The sequence below is a fragment of the Lipophrys pholis genome, assembly GCF_963383615.2.
Source record: "Lipophrys pholis genome assembly, chromosome: 1".
Taxonomy (NCBI): Eukaryota; Metazoa; Chordata; class Actinopteri; order Blenniiformes; family Blenniidae; genus Lipophrys; species Lipophrys pholis.
The window spans coordinates 29,246,314-29,268,227 of record NC_137635.1 but is presented as its reverse complement, the minus strand read 5'-3'; the positions used below and the strand labels follow the sequence as shown (position 1 = coordinate 29,268,227).

General features: G+C 43.8%; 1 protein-coding gene across 1 annotated transcript; it reads left to right on the top strand.

Annotated features, from left to right (window-relative positions):
• Positions 1-3,601: 3,601 nt before the first annotated feature.
• Positions 3,602-20,590, top strand: LOC308119013 (cullin-3-like). The gene is made up of 16 exons (XM_080478778.1): positions 3,602-3,937; positions 7,215-7,412; positions 7,512-7,625; positions 8,926-9,086; positions 9,173-9,287; positions 10,711-10,939; positions 11,039-11,184; positions 11,270-11,446; positions 11,528-11,698; positions 11,816-11,923; positions 12,154-12,278; positions 12,368-12,464; positions 16,251-16,385; positions 16,836-17,022; positions 19,349-19,494; positions 19,572-20,590. The coding sequence occupies exons 1-16, from the start codon at positions 3,878-3,880 to the stop codon at positions 19,701-19,703; spliced, it is 2,301 nt and encodes a 766-aa protein (XP_080334904.1). The 5' UTR covers positions 3,602-3,877; the 3' UTR covers positions 19,704-20,590.
• The last annotated feature ends 1,324 nt before the right edge of the window (positions 20,591-21,914 follow it).

Below are 21,914 nucleotides of genomic sequence, written 5' to 3'. Positions count from 1 at the left end.
CACTCCATCATCTCCACAGGCTTCTCCACCACAGGGTGAACCTGTCCCAAGTACCAATTGTTGCTTCACATTGACAGAGGGGATAAATATTTAACAGGAGGAGAGAAAGTGGAAGGCATCAGATCACTAAGAAGAAAACAACACTCGCCCCCAACATGTGACCCCACCGACAACAGCCCGATGACAGACTAAATAGCCGCTTCTGATTGGCTGCGTTTGTCTGTCCAAGTGGAGCGCTTTGGGATAAACTCTGAATGAAAAGCTAAAGTGCAGTGACCGGATGTGCCTTTCCATGTGACTCTGTTGCCCTGAAGAGCGATTGTGAGCGCGTGGCGGCAGTGCGGTCAGCACGATGGACAGCCAGCAGAAGATCATCCAGGTGATCACTGCCATGCAGTGGGAAATCAGAAAACTGCAGCTGGAGAACATGGGACTGCGGAGGACGGCTGGAGCCAAGCTCCGAAAGAACGCCACAGCTCCCATCATCACAGCGGAGAGCACAGGTATGCTCACGTAGCAGTTTTATATGAAGTAATCCGATATAGACGCAAACTAATGTATCACGTGATCCAAAACAGGAATAAGAAGAATGATCCACTTTACCCAGACTATCGTAATGACATTTAAACATTTTAACATTTTAACAATGCTACTGTGACAAATAACATAACATAACATACAATAGCCTTGTTCGTGCTACATATATTATTTGCAGTTATCACACTGCAAATACTTTCCAACTGTTATTAGATTAAACCAGCCTGATTTTAGTATTGATTTATAGTCAAACACATAATATGTTGAGTTTTTTCTTTTAGCCTTCTCTTCTTCAAAAGGCCTTTTAGCAGGTTGTCATTCTGAAAAGAATTTGTTCTTACGGACTCATCTGGAGATATACGCGTGGAGGCTGGCCAATAGTGCCAGGGTGAGTCACCCCGAGGAGGCGGGGCTTAGTAACGATCTCACCAATCACTAACACCAGAATGAGACATGAAATCAAACTAATCAGCATCATTTCATGTCTGAGACTTGGGGCGACTTTTAAATCGCCCGTCGGTGTGTGGTTTAAAGTCAGTTCTGGTTTGTTCTCACGTGTTTCTACAAGATGTTGAGATGAAGACAAGCAGTGAGTCTGATTATTAACCGTCACGTCTCTTCTAATTTATCGGTTTGAAAGAAGAAATTTGGATGAAAAGCTGCAGGTCAGATTCAACTTTATCCATTATAGTTATTTTTAAATCCACACAAATAGAAATGTGTTGAGAATTTTGCAAACGTGTTTGTTAGTGTTTATAAATGTTTAGATATGCTCATATTTCTTAATGAAAATCTAAGAGCTTAAAAAAAGCTGTTTATTTTGAAACTCTTTTTTTAGGTTTCTTTCAAAACGTTCTAAAATGCTTTGAAAGATGAATCGATGTGTTGTTTGAAAATATACCTGATATACCTTTAGTTTTCCCTAAACTCAGATTAACTATCATTTCCTGTAAATCAGCCCTAAAACACATTTATTTTCTAAAAGAGACTAATGAAGCATCTGTTTGTATTTGTTTACAAGTATGTTAATAAAAGAATCTTAATAAGTGTCTCTATTCACGAGCTGTTTAAAAGAAGTAGAATGTTTCATCGCTGAGGGCCTCTCTCAATCTAAAAAAGAGAAGATTGTTGTAATGTGGTTTATAAACACACTAAATTTATTTAAATGAAGTTAACATGGGCTAAAATCCAATAATAATGAAATTTAAGAAATTTACCACCAGCTGATATATATCAGTAACACATATTTATAACACATATAAATTAAGACAGTTTTTTGTTTTTTTTACAAATGTGTGCATGCACACTGAGCCTTGTACTTTACCTACAAAGAATGTAAATTATTTCCTTCAGAGAATATTAAAGCATTGTTTGTTCATTCTAAACAATTACTTTAGACCTTGGAATGTTTTGCTGCTTCGCTGTACTACCGTGAAAGATGAACTCAGCCTCGCAATAAACAGATGTTTTCTTTGCTATACCGTCATCACCATTGCCGAAATGCTTTTTTCTTTCTTATAAATGATTACAATGATTTGTCATTGATTACGTTTTGCTCCTCTGCAGAAAGCGTTGTCATGACAGTGAGGAGATATTCTGTCTTCCAGCCGTTAATCAACCGCAGACATCTGCAGGAGGGAAGTGACCGGAGGACTGGAAAGCAGCAGAGAAACACCCGTTAGATTAAGTGTGTGGGACTCTTATATAAAACCAAGACTAAACTAATCTGGTTTAAATTAATCCACATTAATCCAGTGGCTTTCTGCGTTTTGATTGAACTTCAGATTTACTAGTTCCAGACTACAGAGTCTCAGACTAAGGTGTGTGTGTGCGTGTGTGTGTGGAACTGGAGTTTGACTCTGATCGGGATTGAAGAAAGGAAAAAGAAAACGTTCAACAAACTTCAGTGAAAACGAGACGCTTCAGAAGGGAAATGTTCCAAAGTTCCCCAAGATTAAAGACAAACGTCATGATTCAACCACAGAAAACAACAAAGGAACGACTGGACTGCAATACTGAATGAATGTAGGGCTGGATGTGGCTCAGTTAGTAGAGTAGTCATCACTCAATCAGAAGGTTGCAGGTTTGATTCCTGTATGGCTACATTGAACCCCATATTGCTCCCATTGGATGGACTTTGAGATGTGTGTCTTCTCATTTGACAAACACACACATTCTTACCTCGCTTTTTGAAAATCCTGTGGAAAAACATTAGAATACAGTTGAACTCCAGTTCGACAAGAAACACATGACCAAAGACGACAGATGCTTTTAAACGACACCTAAAAATGTGTCTTTTCATAAAAAAGGCTTTTTCCTAAATGTCTTCTATGGTGTGTCCCTTTCAGCCATTTAATGACCCTTATAACCTTTTAAATTTTACTTTTTTTTTTTACAAGCATAACATTGAGATTAATTGAATATGAAGTGCATTACAATTGAAATCTATTATCATTATTATTATTATCATCACTATTATTATTATCATTATTACCTTTTGGCACCATTGATGTAGTCAATGTAATACATCTTCACCATGCACCATGAGGCATACAGCCTTTAATCCAAAGTTAGACCTGCCTCTGGCCAGATGTAATTTAAATCTTGTTTTAGACCTGGATTAGCTCTCGTCTTCTTCAAGAAAGGAGATTATTTAACTCAAGAACAGGAAAAGTCTGAGACTATTTCAATCCAAGTCTGAATAAGCCATTTCAGTAAGTCCTGGTTTGAAATGTGATTTAGTCTAGAACTAGGCTTCACCCCTGTAGGGGAAACTGGACAAAGTGTTCAGCGAAATCTCAATTAAAGATTTTAAGACGTTACTGACACGTGGCCCCCAATGTCTTGCTTAACAGGTGAGTTTCCACCCTAATACTCTTCCATATTTCACACATAGCTGGGCGGAGTTCATCACTGATCACTTTAAAAACAGAAACTGTATACTTATCTCCTAATTATAGTTTTTTTTTCATATTATTGTTAAATTGCTTCTCTCTCACCGTTTTGTTCGAGATGTGCACGTGAACCTGCGGACGCACCTGTACTTGCAGTCTCGTTTTCTCTCGCGAGACTTGGGGGTTGCGCAGTGGAGAGCAGCCGTCCGCCATCACTGACACAAGCTAACGTTAGCCACCTGACAACAACAACCGACACCCACCGACACGCACCGGGACACACCGGAAGGTGGCCACCAGCGGCAGAGGCTCACTCAGCGAGGCAGTACCTTCCCGGGAGCAGCCGCCTTTCATGTAGTCTTTAGGCCGACTTAGCGAGAGTTGTGCTGGGAGACGCTGTCGCGTCAACAGGCCTGAGAAGCGAGAGTCGCCCGAACTGACTCACCATGTCCAGCCTGAAGAGCGGCCCCAAGAAGGACACCAAGATGAGGATCCGCGCCTTCCCGGTGAGTTTCCCCCGGCGAGCCGCGCCGCAGGTCCCGGCCGGGAACCGCGGGACTCGACGACGGCTCTGTTAGCTCGCTGGTGCCCGCTCACGAGCGGCTCAAACCGGGGACAGCGGCCCTGCTAAGACCGGGGAGATGAGGCTCCAGGGGCCGGGGCGATGAGGCTCCAGGGGCCTGGGGGGTTATGAGGCTGTATGGGCCGGGTGAATATCTCCGACAGTTTAGGGTTTTATTAGTTTATCTTGAACTGTTTGTTCCACGGCAGCTGCTGTTAGCACCGGGAGAGCGACCTGTATGAGCAGCAGCTCCCGGGGCTAAGCTCAGCTCCAGGCCTGCTGCTGCTGCCTGACTTTAGTCTGTCAGCAGGAAGAGTTCGGCTGATAACAGCCTGCATTTCTCTTCTCATAACTTTTCTCCAGAGTGACACAGGTGAACATGGTTGTCCTGTTCGCTGTCTTCTAAAAGGGGTCACTGCACCACCGGGACTTCTTTCCTCTCCAGACTGAACTGCAGCTTCATGCACTCAGGGATCCTGTTTCCGACACTTGTCTGACTGCAGTCTGTATTTTCATATGTGTCAAACAGACATGCCTTTTCTCTGGTGCCCAGTATTTTGTGTGGGTGTGTGATTGAGTGAGTCAGAAAGCAGATTAGTTAATGAACACGTTGAGCTCTCATTGCTTTGCCTCACATTTAAAGTTTTGTATTTAAATCACATTTATTATCATCGGTCTGTGATTTTTGCAAGATGCATTTCGTCCCCATTTCTCCCTCTGTTCCATTTTATCATCAGTGTGGACAGTATCCATCACTTCAGTAGTAATAAAACAAAGTGCTGCAAATTCGGAGTAGTTTATAATTTCCACAGCAGTAAAGACTGAAATAAGTTTGTCAGTCTTTGCATTGAAGTACACTTGATTATCTGTGTAAAATACTACTATCATACGTGAAATCTGCTCATATAGCACCTTCCACAGATAAATATCACAAAGTGCTTTACATCAATACTGGCAGAACTAAAATATCAGTATATCGAGTAACAGCTAAGAGACAGAGTGGTAAATACATATATAAGCAAAATAATTCATAGAAATGTTTTCAGCGGCCTCATAAAAGTATCACAGGAGTCACCCGATCTCAGCTGAAGAGGAAGAGCATTTGGTTCGACGGATTGAAAATAAGTTTTTGTTGGCCAGGCGCAAGAGCTCGATTTCGGGCGTAAGGGTGAAGGATGTCGACAAAGTTAAAAGGTGTTTGACCATGCAAAGTCTTAACAATTTGGACTGTCCGAAGGCAGTCTTGACCTAAACCATCAAAAAAGGCATTACAGTGACGTAAACAAGAGGACATTAAAGCATGTAAAATCATCTCTAATTCCAGCCTGGATACTATACTTTTTAAATGAGCTATATTGTGCAAATGGAAGAAGAAAAAAAACCTGTTAGCCTGCTGACATGGCTGTCTAGTGACAGAGACTGGCCAAAAGATTAAAAGACCAAAATTATGGAGGCAGGGTTAACACAATCACTTCAAGGCCCAGAATGCTGCTTAATGCATGATATCCATTTTTGGGGGGCAAGTATAAGAGCTTTTGTTTTGCTCGTGAAGGAAGTTGTCAGACATCCAGATTTGAATGGCCTGTGTACAGTCATTTATAATTGATAGTTTGTTGCTCTCTTCGGGTTTGAATGAGTCATATAACTGAATGTCATCAGCATATAAATTATATGGCTAAAGGTGATTGTTTTGGTGTCACGTGTGCTGCTGATGAACCAGTGAGACATTACAGCATATTCAAAAATATAGATAAATAAAACTGTTGTTGATGCACATGTTTCATGACACCATTTGAATTTGAAACGTTTTTCTGAGATGTTGGTGTTCGTGAGACTTCAAGGCTCCGTTCCCACTGCAGGACCTGGTGCTCAATTCAAATTTTTTGCAGAGATCCGATTTATTTTTTTTTGTTTGTGATTATTCACATTACATTTTAAACGCGACTTCTATCAGACTGCCGTGTGAAGCTGATCAGACCCGCCAGTTTCGGGCCCCAGGGCACTGAAGACGCTGTTGACAGAAGTAAATATGAATGGTTGCCAGTCGTGACCCACTGTTTTCAGCCCAAACGACGTAAAACCCACACACCCCAAAAAAAAACAGCCCAAATGTCAGCCTCTATAGAAATTGTTTAAACCATAAAACTATTTATGTGTAATAAAGAACATGCTATAAACGCACAAATGCGTGAAATTAACAGTTAAAAGGTGAGAGAATTTGGTGCCCCAATTGGGGGATACAAGCTATATCTGGCAACGCTGGTTAGCGTGTAGAATTCATTATCTAGTGGTTGTTAAATACGAGCCGACAAAATCTAGACAACATGAGGAGGGAAAGAATGAGGAAAAAAGAGCACAGCTTTTAACATTCTGGCTGAGCCGCTTCCTCCGGCGCTTGTCTGTGACGTCAGTCACACGTCAATGACAAAGCAGTCGCATGTAGAAAAATATCTGAATTGGTACCACATATAATGGAGGCCTGGGTCTGTTGTGAAAAGTCAGAATTGGGGCGTTGACACAACCATAAAACAGGTTGGATGTGAGTCACTGTGAGCAGAAAATCTGAATTGGGTCGCATTTCCCTGCAGTGTGAACGAGGCCTGAATAATTTTGAGTGGAACAAACATGTTTGCAGACATGTAGCAAGTACAAAATAAAAATTTGAGTAACTGTCGTCTATCTATAATTATTTTATTCCACATTTAAAAGACGAACAAGCTCTGCTCAAACATCACACTCAGTTGAGTGTTCAGCCAGTCATTTCTTGGCCTGCATTCTATTTGACAAGCACACATAAGAGACTGACGTCACCATCGCACTGTATAACGCATTTGTAAAGTTTGAAAATGAAACAACTTTATCTTTAATTTGCTAACAAATTTTTGTAACAGTAAGCCTTAGTTTGAAGCTGGTTACCAACTCGGTATTTCAACCGAGACTTTTCCCATCTTGGATCAGTGTGCATTCACTTAAAGGGGGAGGTGTTTGCTTTATCTGACCAATGAGAAACCACGCAGAGCAGCGTACTTTACCATGGAGGAGCAAATGATTATTCTCCAAAAATATGAAGAATTCAATCACGTCATCCAAGTTAAAAGCAACACTGTTGCTGCAGTTTAGTGTAAGTTACCATGGTGATTTACACTGGCAAGAGGTTAAGCTGTGTCCATGGTCAAGAATGCCATGTGGATGAAGGACATCGTCTTTTCTGTCTCCCACAGATGACCATGGATGAAAAATATGTAAACAACATTTGGGACCTTCTGAAAAATGCCATTCAGGAGATTCAGAGGAAGAACAACAGTGGACTGAGCTTTGAGGAGCTGTACAGAAACGCCTATACCATGGTGCTCCACAAGCATGGAGAGAAACTCTACACGGGCCTCCGGGAGGTCGTCACCGAGCACCTCATCAACAAAGTAAAGCAGCATTTCCTTCAGTCCGTCTTCTGGGAAAATAATCTAGAGAATGTTTAGAGTGGGTCACACCAGAGCTAACAGGATGCCTTTGGTTTTCAGGTACGAGAGGACGTTCTCAACTCTTTGAATAATAATTTCCTTCAAACGCTGAATCAGGCCTGGAATGACCATCAGACTGCCATGGTGATGATCAGAGACATTCTCATGTATATGGTACGTATGCTGCTCTGGTTTGCCATGCTAGATTTCTGTCAGCTGTTGAGAAGTTCTGTTTTATTTGTGTTTCTATTGTAGCTGTGGTTCCATGGACCAAAAGTAATCCAATTGAATGTCGACCTGGTTAAATTTGCACCATATACACACTTCAATCTGGTCATATTTGAATCATTTGCTTGAACTGACGATCGGATCGTAGGAGGTGGTGCAGTCCGGGTTTTGATCCCATCATAGTCCATGTAAAGAGCACATCAGGTCGCTTCCTACAGTCGGAACTTCTCGTATGTGTCTGTGACTTCGGCTCACCGAGTCAATGGGTTGTAAAGTTTTGATAGCTGACGACCAATATAGTTACCCAACATTGGACTGAAGGCCACTGAAGAAGAAAAATCCTTTTTTGTCTTCATTTAAATGACCAGATTGCATCTCTACAATTTACATGTATTGATCTGCATTCAGTAATGTACAAAAAATAAATTTTAATTAATTAATTTAATAAAAATTTAAAACGGGGTTCACAAAACAACCAGTGCAAAGCAGAGTATGTTAACAACAACAGAGGATTCATACGGCCCAGGTCGGGGCCCGTCCCCAGCTGAGACTGCTGTTGTGACGTTGCGTATCTGCGGCGTTCACAGTCCCGCCTACATTTTAACCGTACTCTCTGCGGTGGAAAAGTGCAACAGGCCTGGGTACGCTTTTGCCATTCCGTCCCGTCACATCTTTGCTTTTTATGGTATTTTAAGACTTGTAAGTCTAATTTTATATACAGTACATTTGAGGACTTCAGCAAGTGAACTATAGTGAACTATAAAAAGTTAGCTTCTTAGTTAAGATGACAAAAGCAACCTCTGACGTGAGACACAGATTCTGGCAGTCTGGACTAAAATGTGTTAATCGTACACGTGGTTGGTATTTTTATTGTTATGTCAATGTTTTTCTTCATTTGCACCATTGGGATTGAACCTTAACTGCCTTTGAAATCTTCCTGAGATGAATCCAGTCATATAATAGTGTAAAACATTTTTCTTATGTAGGAGGGACTTTGTGTTTTTCCTCTCCATTGTTGTGTCTCACATATTTCTCTACTTGATAAGAATATGTGTCCTAATATGACAGTATTGTAATGGGAACAATAAACGTAAATATCATTTAAATGACAGTTAAAAGAAAACATCCTGGAACATTGTCCAACATGTTGACTTTGTTTAACACAGACTGTTGTGTCCTAAACCTTGGCGGTGGATTTACGTGTTTCTGATGATCTGTAAACTTGTGGTGTTCTCTCATCTCACAGGACAGGGTGTACGTTCAACAGAATAATGTGGAGAATGTGTACAACCTGGGCCTCATCATCTTCAGGGACCAGGTGGTCCGTTACGGCTGCATCAGAGATCATCTACGACAGACGTTACTGGACATGATAGCCCGGGAGAGGAGGGGCGAGGTGGTGGACAGGTACAGTCTCTCTTGCTGGTTGGGCTTTAGGACGCAGCAGTTCTTTTCAATGTTTGAGCTTTCTCATCTGTCTGAACTTGTTTTAGGGGCGCCATCAGAAACGCCTGCCAGATGCTGATGATCCTCGGCCTGGATGGCAGATCTGTGTATGAGGAGGACTTCGAGTGTCCTTTCTTAGATATGTCAGCTGAATTCTTCCAGGTGAGTCTGTGCTTTTCTTTTGTCATGAAACAACATGCAGCCACTTGTATTTAATGCCCTGGTCCTGAGCACACACAAAGTGAGACTCGCCCTCCGCAGCATCAACACCCTGCCGTTGGCCCGGGTTCCTGCAAGGCTGCACAGCAAAGTTAACAGACATTTTACCTCCATCTACAACCTGTTGCTGTCCACAGCATGTGTCCCAGCCAGCTTCAAGCCACAATAGTGGCCATCCCCAAACAGTCGAATGTGTCTCAGGGCGCCTTCACACCAGCACTATTGGGTTCAGAACCAGAGTTCATTTTAGGGATCATCGGCTTCATTTGGGCAAGTGTTAAAGCTCCCCTAGACCAAAAAAGCAAATTCTGGCCTGCCTGAAAATGGGAATCTTGATTTATTTGCAAATTAACTGGGGTTCGGTCCGCAGACATTGTGAACGTGTCAGGGACTATCCAGCTTATCAATCATCAAGAGTATGTGACATGGAGGGCAGTCTGGAGGCAAGAACTCTTTTGTATTTGAATTGTTTCTACTTTGTTTCTTTTTGTTGACGCAACATGCAGCATTGAACTCAAATTTGACCCAAACATGCTCCAAAACTCACCAAATTTGGTGCGCTCATCAGGACTGATGCAGACTATAAGAAAATGTAAACATTAATACCCAAAGTGCCAAAATGTACTTGCAAGCAAATGTTCTTTGCCATCAAATCTCCCAACGCCAAATCCCGCCGCCTGCGTCTTCTCATTCATATACATTGGAAAACCAAACACTATGGCCCGTAGAAATGTCGCAGAGAGATCAAACCAAAAGTCACTTATTCGTCTGATCGAGACCTAAAAATCACAGACTAACACCCCTGACCTTAATCCAACATGATGTCTGCAATTGGCCTTTGTAGCCACGCCACAAACTTAAATATTCCCTATCAAACAGGAAGTATACTGTAAATGCCCTCAGCATTGGTTGTTCATGCTCAAACTTTACACGTTGCATTAGAGTCCAGATCTGGTAAGGGCCATATGACGATAACAACCATCGGCCATAGTGCCACATGCTGAAAACAGGAAGTGGGGTGTGCATGCTCGAATCTGGCTGAAACTTCATACTTTGCATGAGAGTCCACATCTGATCACAGCCACCAAACGGTTACAATGAGTGGGCAAAGCGCCGCCTGCCGGGAACAGGGCCATGATTAGGCTGACCCTGACGGGCCAGGGTGTGAGGTCCTGACCAAGGCTGCCTGCAGCTGTAATTCAGATTATTGCTTTATGTGCTCGTGGTCATGCACAGGTTTTATCAGTAGAGGGCGCACAGTTTTCACCAGAATCACTTTAAGAAAATCCCTGTGATATGTTTATCGTTTGCTTTCATCAACTAAACTGGAAAACTGTCATTACAGCCAATACTTTGTCTTTTCCAGATGGAGAGCCAAAAGTTCTTAGCAGAAAACAGTGCCAGTGTCTACATAAAGAAGGTGGAGGCCAGAATCAACGAGGAGATCGAGCGAGTGATGCACTGCCTGGACAAGTCTACCGAGGAGCCCATTGTCAAGGTGGTGGAGCGGGAGCTTATTTCTAAACATATGAAGACCATCGTGGAGATGGAGAACTCTGGGCTGGTCCACATGCTGAAAAACGGCAAAACAGATGGTAAAAACATCATGAATGCTTTTCTCTACACTCAAAATTTACAACTGAAAACAAGATCCAACCACATGTTATTTACTTTACGTCGTTTCTCACTCTTAGACCTTGCGTGTATGTACAAGCTGTTCAGCCGAGTGCCAAATGGCCTAAAAACAATGTGTGAGTGTATGAGCTCCTACCTGAGGGAGCAAGGCAAAGCTCTGGTCTCAGAGGAAGGAGAAGGAAAGAATCCTGTTGACTACATCCAAGTACGTACATCCAACAGACGACCTGAGTACCTGTGAGGTTATACTGCCTGTTTCTGTAAGCTCTGTGTCACTGCCTCCTCCACAGGGCTTGTTAGATCTGAAGACACGATTCGATCGATTCCTCCTGGAGTCCTTCAACAATGACAGACTCTTCAAACAAACCATAGCTGGGGACTTTGAATATTTCCTCAACCTCAACTCCCGCTCTCCTGAGTACCTGTCACTATTTATCGATGATAAACTCAAGAAGGGAGTCAAAGGGGTATGTGGCTCTTTGTAACAGAGATTTAGTGCTTTCTGACTGAGCACTGACCCTTTTTTTTCCTGTTTCTTGTTTGATAAGTTGACAGAACAGGAGGTGGAGTTGATTCTGGACAAGGCCATGGTGTTGTTCAGGTTCATGCAGGAGAAGGACGTCTTTGAAAGGTACTACAAGCAGCATCTGGGCCGCCGGCTGCTCAGCAACAAGAGCGTCTCTGACGACTCAGAGAAGAACATGATCTCCAAGCTGAAGGTAAAAGAAAGAAAGAGAATCCTTCGTACAGTTAATGACCATATCTCCCTGTTTTAACCGTGTACATCCACATTCTTGCAGGGAGTTCTAGCTGATTGTTGTGTTTTTCCTTTACAGACAGAATGTGGCTGTCAGTTCACCTCCAAACTGGAAGGGATGTTCAAGGACATGAGCATCTCAAACACCACCATGGACGAGTTCAGGCAACACATACAAACCACAGCGGTGAGGCAGAGAGAAACCTCTGATTAATCATTTCTAAATGAGAAGTGACTGTCTTCAATAGTCATTGCATAAATGTTAAGAGTCCTCTCTGGTGGATCATGAGGTTAAGCCTTGACGCAGGTTTGAATCTGGGATTTGAACCAAGAAGAAATCAAATTGTTCTATGATAGAAATTAATATATTTTCAAGTATCCCTAAACGATTTTCAAACATCCATGCATCTTTTCCAGGCCTCTTTAAGTGGTGTGGACCTCATAGTGAGGGTCCTAACAACCGGTTACTGGCCCACTCAGTCTGCAACTCCTAAATGCACCATCCCTCCGGCTCCCAGACAGGCTTTTGAAGTCTTCAGAAGGTATTAGTTTAAAAAGTTAAATGATTTCTTTTCGATGCAGAGAAAATCCCTGTCTCATTTTAGTTGTGGTCACTGCTCTTGTTTTTCAGGTTTTATCTCGCCAAGCACAGTGGCAGACAGCTCACGCTGCAGCACCACATGGGCGGAGCCGACCTGAACGCAACTTTCTACGGAGCAGTTAAAAAGGTAACTGCTATGGTCCTGTCCACACCGTCCTTGAAAGGTTTCCCATCCACACCAAATCGCTGTAGGAAACATCTGCATCCACGCGACAGCATGAAAACTACTCACAACCGTGTAGTACATTTGCCAGGCCGATAGGTGGCACTGTAACTCTGCCACAGAAACACACCAACAAAGAAGAAGGGCCCACGCGGGGAGGCTACGTGGGCCCATCACCCGCAAAGTCCGATATGGGGGAGCGGTGCATTGCACATGCAAGAGAGCGAGGAGCCACGTGGTGTTGTGGACCCCCACAACAGAGCCTGGCTCTTGGAACATGGAATGTCACGTCATTTCGGGGGGAAGGAGCTGGTGTGGGAGGTTGAGAGGTACCGACTAGTTATAGTTGAGCTCACCTCCACGTACAGCATTGGCTGTGGAACCATGGTCCTCGTTAAGGGATTATCTATGTCCTACTTGGACGTTGCACAGGGTGAGAGGCGCTGGGAGGATGTTGGGGTACTGACAAGCTCCCGGCTGGCAGCCGCACAGCTGGAGTTTGTCCCAGTGGACGAGAAGGTTGCCTCCCTGCGGCTTCAGGTTGCGGGAGGAAAAACTGACTGTGCTTATGCACCAAACAAGGTCTCGGGTCGATGATCAACCTTGTAGTCGTTTCACCTGACCTGGGACCGTATGTTCTGGACACTCGGGTGAAGAGAGCTGCAGAACTGTCAACTGAAAACCATCTGGCGGTGAGTTGGATCAGGTGGCGGAGAAGATTGCAGGCCAGACCCGCAAGCTCAAACGCATAGTGAGGGTATACTGGGAAAGTCTTGCAGAGGACTCCGTCCGAAATTATTGCAATTCCCACCTCCGTGAGAATTGGACACCAGCGGTCCAGGAAGCTGTCAAGCTGAAGAAGGAGGCCTTTAGAGCCTGGTTGGCTCAGGGGACTCCAGACTCAGCAGACAGGTATTGGCAGGCAAAGAGAGATGTCGCATTTGCAGAAGCAAAATCTGCAGCATGTGAGACGTTCGATGAGGCCATGGAGAGGGACTTTCGGTTGGCCTCGAAAGTGAGGTTTTGGGACACCATCCAGAGGCTCAGGAGGGGTTGCAGGGGTCTATCTGAAGCTGTGCTCAGCAAGAGTGGACATCCTCTGACCTCGAATGAGGATGTCCTCCGGAGGTGGAAGGAACACTTTGGGGCTATCCTGAACCCAGGACACATGCCTTTCTTACAGCAGGCAGATCCTGACGCTTCTGGTGTGACCTGGTTCTTTTCTCTGGTGGAGGTCAACAACGTGGTTAAAAAAAAAAGTCCTTGGTGGCAAGGCCCCAGGAGTGGACGAAATACGCCCGGAGATACTGAAAGCCATGGATATTGTGAGGCTGTCCTGGTTGACATGCCTCTACAGCAGGGGTCTCCAACCCTGGTCCTCGAGGGCCCCTGTCCTGCATGTTTTAGAGCTCTCCCTGCTTCAGCATACCTGAATCTAATGATGATGTCATCACAAAGCTTGTGAAAAAGCCCAATAACGAGCCCCTCATTGCAATCAAGTGTGTTGCAACTGACAGAGAGCTAAAACATGCAGGAAAGGGGCCCTCGAGGACCAAGGATGGAGATCCCTGCTCTACAGTATCGCATGGACTAGCAGACCGGGGTTGTGGTCCCCATTTTCAAAAATGGGGACCAGAGAGTTTGTGCCAATTATCGGGGCATCACACATCTCAGCCTCCCTGAGAAAGTCTATTACAACTCCAACCAATAGTCGAACCTCAGATACCGGAGGAACAATGCGTATTCCGTCCTGGCCGTGGAACAACTTACCAGCTCGTCATCCTCTCACAGATTATCAAGGGGGCATGGGAGTTTCGGGGATCGTGAAATGCCAAACTTGCTTACCGGACACTGGTCCAGGAATCATGCAGTTTTTACTGGACCGAAGTAAAGTTTGATGAAAATATTTAACTACTCCCCAAGTTATTGTTTATTTGCAAAACTATTAAGAGTAAGACCGGTTTATGGTAATATAAAGTTTATTAACATCACAAACTGTTATAAACATAATGTGAAAAAAAGAACAAAAAATTCACATCAATAAATGCTAAATACTTCAGCAGTAAACAACTTATCTGATTATATTTCACAAATGAATGAAACCATGTCATAATGTGAAAAAAGAACAAAAAAATAACGATGAACACCAAATACTTCAGCAGTTAAGGTGCAAATCACCACACGGGAACCGTAAATCACCGTCGAGTCATATGACGTGACGTCACCATTCAAAATGGCGGCTATCGATATGAAAGACGGCGGTGATTCTTGGCTTTTTATAAACGAAAAATCTGGACGATATTAATCAGACAAAGGGCATTTTTTTCGGTAATGACCGACTGTCCGACATATTTAGCGATCACTGGAGTTTGACAATCCAGTCTACATGTGTTTCATGGACTTGGACTTGTCCCCCAACGTGTCTTGTGGGAGGTGCTAAGGGAGTACGGAGCACCGGAACAGCAGCTGCAGGCAATCCGGTCTTTGTACTCCCGGTGTGAGAGCTTCGTCCGTATAATCGGCTCTAAGACTTGTTCATGGTGGAAGCTTGACTCCGCCAGGGCTGCACCTTGTTGCCCCTTTTGTTCGTGATTTTCATGGTCAGGGTGTCGAGGTACAGCAGGGCGTCATGTTGACGTCTCTACTTTTTGTGGATGACATTGTCCTTCTGGCGCCGTTGCATGAGGGCCTCCAGCGTTCACTGGAACGGTTCGCAGCTGCGTGAAGCTGTTGGGATGCGGATCAGCACCTCCAAATCAGAGTCCATGGTCCTCTCACAGAAAAGGATAGCATGCCCTCTCCAGGTAGGGGGGTGAACCTTCCCCAGGTGGAGGAGTTTCAGTATCTCGGGGTCTCATTCACAGGTGATGGGAGGAGGGATCGTGAGATCGGCCACAGGTTTGGATAGGCGGCTGCAGTAATGCAGTCTCTGTACCGGACCTTTGTGGTGAAGAGGAACTGAGCCATAAAGCAAAGCCGTCTGTTTACCGGTTGGTCTACATCCCCACCCATGGTCATAAACTTTGAGTCATGACTGAAAGAGTGAGATCTCGGGTACAAGCAGCTGAAATGAGTTTTCTCCTGAGGGTGGAGGCTCGATTTGATGGTCATCAAAAATGGTATCAAAACGGCAATATTATCATTTATCGCAATAATTTCTGGGACAATTTATCGTCCAGCAAAATTTGTTGTCATGACAGGCCTATCTAGTAGTTGTTTGTTTCTAGCTTTTTAGAGCAGTTTGAAATCAATTCATTATATGAACCTTCCCTCCTATTGAGACGTGAGATCATCCATGGCTGAATAAAGCAGCATATCATCAACTAACTCTCTGTTGAAATTGTTTCTCGTCTGGTCACATCTGTCCTACGTGTTTGGGCTGAAGTTGTGTATAGATTATATCTGATAATCAGTGTTTTGTTTCAGCATAGAAAAAGTTAGCATAGAATAACATCATTTGTTTCTGAATTTCAGGTTTTGGATTTCTGTGAGATGGCTGTTCTCAAGCTTCACCTAAATGTTTAGTGTAGTTTATCATTAATTCATAATTTTTTGTTAATTACTTCACATTAAATGGTAGAAAATTCTTGCAAATTAAATTTCCCGACAAGTTTGGTACGAGCTAGTCGTAGTCGACTATTACGACTTGTCGTCCCAACTCTAATGTCTAAAACCACATGCAGCAGGCAGTGTGTGGAGTATCAGGATGCTTATTGTGGACCCTGTCTTCATCTTCGTCTTCATCTTCAGGAGGACGGTTCGGAGGTGGGCGTTGGAGGGGCTCAGGTGACGGGATCCAACACTCGGAAGCACATCCTGCAGGTCTCCACCTTTCAGATGACCATCCTCATGCTCTTCAACAACAGAGAAAAGTGCACCTTCGAGGTGGGAACGTTTCTCACAGTCACATGGTTTTCATACACAACTCTGATGTGTTTTTTTCCCCTTGTCCTGTTCGGCAGCTTGGGCAAACAATATGATGTGATTGAGAGCCTTCCGGTGTCAGAACAGTTTTTGCTCTTGCAACAGGGAGAGACCTGGAGTCTCCTCCTGTTGCAGCCTTTATTAGAAGTTGGTATGGCTGCCGTACACGATCGGGGGGGAACGCTCAAAGAGAGAGAGGAAGAGAGAAGATTGACGGGCGGGGGGACAACATACAATACCCTTGTTAGTTCTACATATATGATTTACAGTTATCACACTGATCCAAACACCCCCCAGACCCGTGAAGGCCCCAGAGAGCCGCCTCCCAGCCCAGAAAGCACCAGAGGGACAATGCAACAACTCTGATGTCTGTCCTGGTTCATGTGTTTATGTGTAACATGTCTCCTGCAGGACATTCAGCAGGAGACGGACATCCCAGAGCGAGAGCTGGTGCGGGCGCTGCAGTCCTTGGCCTGCGGGAAGCCCACACAGCGAGTTCTGACCAAGGAGCCAAAGTCCAAGGAGATCGAGAACGGCCATGTGTTTACAGTGAATGATACCTTTACTTCCAAACTGCACCGAGTGAAAATCCAGACAGGTGAGCAGCTCGCTGCAGCATCGTGTCCTCCCAACCCAACAGTTCTAACACCGAACACCCTTTGTGATGGGAACACATCAGTGTTAACACACATTTATCAGGGTGGCCCAGACCTCTGCACAGTAACTTAGACATGATAACACCAGTGAACAGTATAAAATGTGGAGTGATTTGTAGTCCAGGATGTTTTTGCCTTCATTGATTACGAAAATCCTTTTTGATATTTAGTTTTGAACATGTTTTATATGAGATTTCCAATTTATTTGATCAATTATAACACCAAGAAACTTACTTTCATGAACTCTCTCGATCTCCACACCATCTGCTTTTAACTGTGCATATGTACCTCTTTTACCGTACATGAATTTAGTTTTACTTAAGTTTAATGATGATTTATTTATGTTAAACAACTTTTTTAGTTTGCGCTTTTCACCACTGAGACTTCTGAGTAGCGTCTGTAAATCACGCGCCATACATAAACTATTTGTGTCAAAAAGAAGTAGTTTTATTACTTTTGATATTTTGTCAATGTTATTTATATATAGCACAAATAATTATTGACCCAATTCCGATCCCTGGGGATCCTCACAAGCAATGTCCAAGCACGATGATGAATGCTTCACAAATGGTTTCCTGCCCATTAAGGAACTTTTCACAGCGCTTCACCTTGTCCACATTTTGTTATGTTACATCCTCATTCCAAAATGGATTAAATCCATTTTCCTTCTCAAAATTCTACACCCCATAATGACGATGTGGAAAAAGTTATTTTGAGATGTTTGCATGTTTATTAAAAAACTAAAAAGCTAAGAAATCACATGTACATAAGTAAAGACAGGCTTTGACATGAAGCTCAAAATGGAGCTCAGCAGCTTCCTGTTTCCACTGATCCTCCTTGAGCTTGATTGGAGTCCAGCTGTGGTAAATTCAGTTGATTGGACATGATTTGGAAAGACACACCGTCTATATCAATTCCCACAGTTGCCATTGCATGTCAGAGCACAAACCAAGCAGGAATTGCCTGTAGACCTCGGAGACAGGATTTTCTAGGGGCACTAATCTGGTTTGTTTTGAAAGTCCTCATGAGCTCAGTGGCCTCCATCATCCATACGTGGAAGAAGTTCTGGACCACCAGGACTCTTTATGAACTGAGCTATCGGGGGAGAAGGGCCTTAAGGCCTCTGCATACTCCATAAGAACAAGACGAAAGTTTGGCTGTTGTCAGCCGGCTGCAGAAAAAAATGCTTGTTCAGCAGGAGAGTTCATAATCTGAGAAGAAGCCGTCAAACTTGCAGGTCATGCCCCCTCACAGCAGACACTTCTGTGTGGCAGAAATACATTTCTCTGAACTGTTTCAGTAATAAAAGAGAGAGTTTGTGTCCAGGATGTGCTGTTGGTCTGGTTTTAACTGCAGGAACTGACAGTCCTGAGTGATGCGTTCAGGTGCATCACGTAACTCCGACAATGCTATGTGCTACATGCTAATGTTCTTCAGGGTTCACACAGTAGTGAGGCTACATGCTAAACATTATTAAAATATGACCGATGCAGTCATTACCGAGCTGGAACTTGAGTTCACAGCACGCAGCAGTGCGTAACCATAAAACAACATTCCCTGTAACAGACTTGGTGAAACTTGGGCAGTGTGGCGTGAAGATACTTTGGCCCAGACGGTTGGCACAGCCGAGGAAAATGAAGTAATTTTGTTCGCCTTGAGACCCCGGGGTCCCGAACTCTGTTCTTGTTGAGTAGGAATCGGCTTTAAGTCAGGGAGGTGACCGAGAACCCGATGGTCACTCTGTCAGAGTTCCTCTGTGGAGAGAGGAGAAGCTTCCAGAGGGACAACCATCTCTGCAGCAATCCACCAATCAAGCCTGTATGGTAGAGTGGCCAGAAGGAGGCGCTCCTCACTAATAAGATCCAACTGAACATCTTTGGAAAGATTTGAAAATGGCTGTACCGACGCTTCCCATCCAACCTGATGGAGCTTGAGAGGAGCTGCTGAGAGCGACGGGCCAAACCGCCCACAGAGCATCAGAAAGGCCGGCGGCTGTAACTGCTGCCAACGGTGCATCGACAAACTATTGAGCAAAGGCTGTGAATACATGTGATTTCTGGTTTTTATTTTTAATACATTTGCAGAAACCCAAATCGTTTTTCACGTTGTCATTATGGGATGTTTTCTGTAGGATTTTGAGGGAATAAAATGAATACGGCTGTAACGTAACAAAAGGTGGAAAAAGTGAAACGGCTGTGAAAACTTTCCAGATGCACGGTCGACCATTGTAACAAACTGGATTGAGGTTTTGTGTTTTAATGTCACCAGTTGCTGCTAAACAAGGAGAGTCGGACCCGGAGAGGAAAGAGACTCGGCAGAAAGTGGACGACGACAGGAAGCACGAAATCGAGGCGGCCATCGTCCGAATCATGAAGTCGAGGAAGAAGATGCAGCACAATGTCCTGGTAGCAGAGGTGAGGTCGTCACCTTCACTTCCTCTCAGCCTTCGTCTCATGGAGACGGTTCCTCACTCGTGTCTTCATGTCTTCAGGTGACTCAGCAGCTCCGGGCTCGTTTCCTCCCCTCCCCCGTGGTCATCAAGAAGCGCATAGAAGGACTGATAGAAAGAGAATACCTGGCAAGAACGGCAGAAGATCGTAAAGTGTACACTTACGTTGCGTAGAAGACGGACTGTGGACGAGACTGGACGATTCTTTGTTTTTCTTTTGCTTTTTGGATGATTGTTACGCATGAACTGGAAGTTTGTTTTAAAGATGAAAGCTGGAAACCTGATTCACCATCCCTGACTCAAACATGTAACTCTGAAGAAAAAAAACTAACATCTGTTGCATCTTCAAGGTTATTTTTCTTAAATCCGGCCCCAGGGTGCTTCTGAATTGTCCCTCCTCTCTCCTGTCCTATCCATTTTTCCTTAACCCCGTGGATGACGTCATGGGGTTAAGGAAAGGTGTTGGGAGGCTTCATAAGGAGTTAGGGAAAGTCCATCACGTTGTTGTGACAGTCGGACCGCACTTCCACTAGGTGACGTAATAATATTGCCACAGCTACAAAAACAAAAAAAACATTAAAATGGACTACAAAAAAGCAAATTTCTACCACTTTAGCTCTAACCAATGATATAATCTCAAATATCACAAGGTTTGAATTGAAATCAAAGGAAAAGAGGCTGCCGGGTGAATAAATAACCAATCAAACTGAAAATAGGCTGCATAAAAACTTTACTGTTCGTTTTACAACATCCACATGACGTTCATAGTTGGGATATGAGTTTTGCTTTGTAAAGGAGGTTCTAAAGGAACACTTCCGGGGATTAAGGAGAAATAGATAGGAAAGGAGATAGGAGGGACTATTTGGATGCACCCCCAGTCTTCCTGTTCCCTGAGTTTTAACATGGATTGATCCAGCTTCAAGCTTTTCACTGTTTTACCCTTGTAGAGATCAAATTTGAGAAGAATCCCTTGGGAAAAATGTGAATGCGCCACATTATTTTTTTTTGTTCAATACTGTATAAAAATGGAAATTATTAAACTGCGAATGTGGATTGTTACAAAATATGTCTCAATGCTTCATTGTTAAACAGAATCACGGTGAGCACCTTGTTAAATATCAAAACCACGAAGATTCATTGAGAGTGAAATGGGTTTATTTTAAAACGTTCTAAAAATGAGTAAAAAGTTAGAGGGAAAAAAAAAAAAAAAGGTCCTCAGACTGTCATTTTTAAAAAGAGTCTGCTCAGCAGACAGATTCAACTGTAGGTCCAGTGAGGAGGCAGGCCGCCGCAGCCACATCTGCCAGGGAGAGGGACCCTCCTGCCGGAACGCCTGCAGACAAACATGGCGGCTGCAGGGTGAACGACACAACAGCGCTCTAATGCTCTCCTGGTCCCAGGTGCTACTGCAGTTGGTCGTTGCTAACCTGCTCCTCGCTCTGCTGATGCCACTCGTGGCGTCGGAGCAGACTGGAGTCGTCCAGGCCCGGTGTCCTTCTCCGTCAGCCCTCTTCTCTCCTCCCGGTCTCCTGTTGTCCTCTGGTTCCCCCGACCCTTCTGTTCTGCCGTCTTTTTATCCCACCTTCCTGCGTTCCGATTGGTCCCTGGCTGCAAGTTCCACAGGTGGCTTGCACACACGCCACAAATTTGCCGGTGTCCGCCGTCTTCGATGCAAACAGCAGTGAACGGCAGCCCAATGTTTTTATCTGGTCGATAAATCTACTATTAAAACACAAACCACGCTGCTACCAAGATATTAAAGTAAAAACACATGAACACTGAGCTGGGATGATCGGATGGACTCATGTTGCCCCGTGGCAAGAGGACGTGGACAGTGGTAACTTACGATGGATTGTAGGAAAACTCCATGGATGAGATTTCAGAATTCTTTTGAGAAAATAAATCCTGTACAATGTACTTTTACATATTGTTATTTCTAATTGACATTTTAGATATTTTTCATATATCTAGTATCTGTCCATATACATTTGGTATAGTATCATATGTTTTTGTTTCTCCTGAGAATTACTCAACTTTAGCTTATCACACCTACACTGGCCTGGTCACATCTCAGATCTAACCCCAACCCTAAAGACGGCTTCGTAATGCAGTATACTGTATATTTCATGTTTGTTTGTCACATATACTTAATAATCCTTCCAAATGTGTTAAATATACTTTGAAATCCTTCAAATCAATAATGCTGGAAAAAAATTGTCATGGACAAGTTGTCCAGGGTTGCCGTTTTGTGGACGAGTTGTCCGTGCACCTGTCCAATGACGTCTTCATCCTGTCATCAGAGGCTCACAGAGCAGCTATGATTCAACTTTAAGAGTACTGAGGTGTACTAGAATCTACATAGTGGAAAGGTGAGCAATGTGCCAT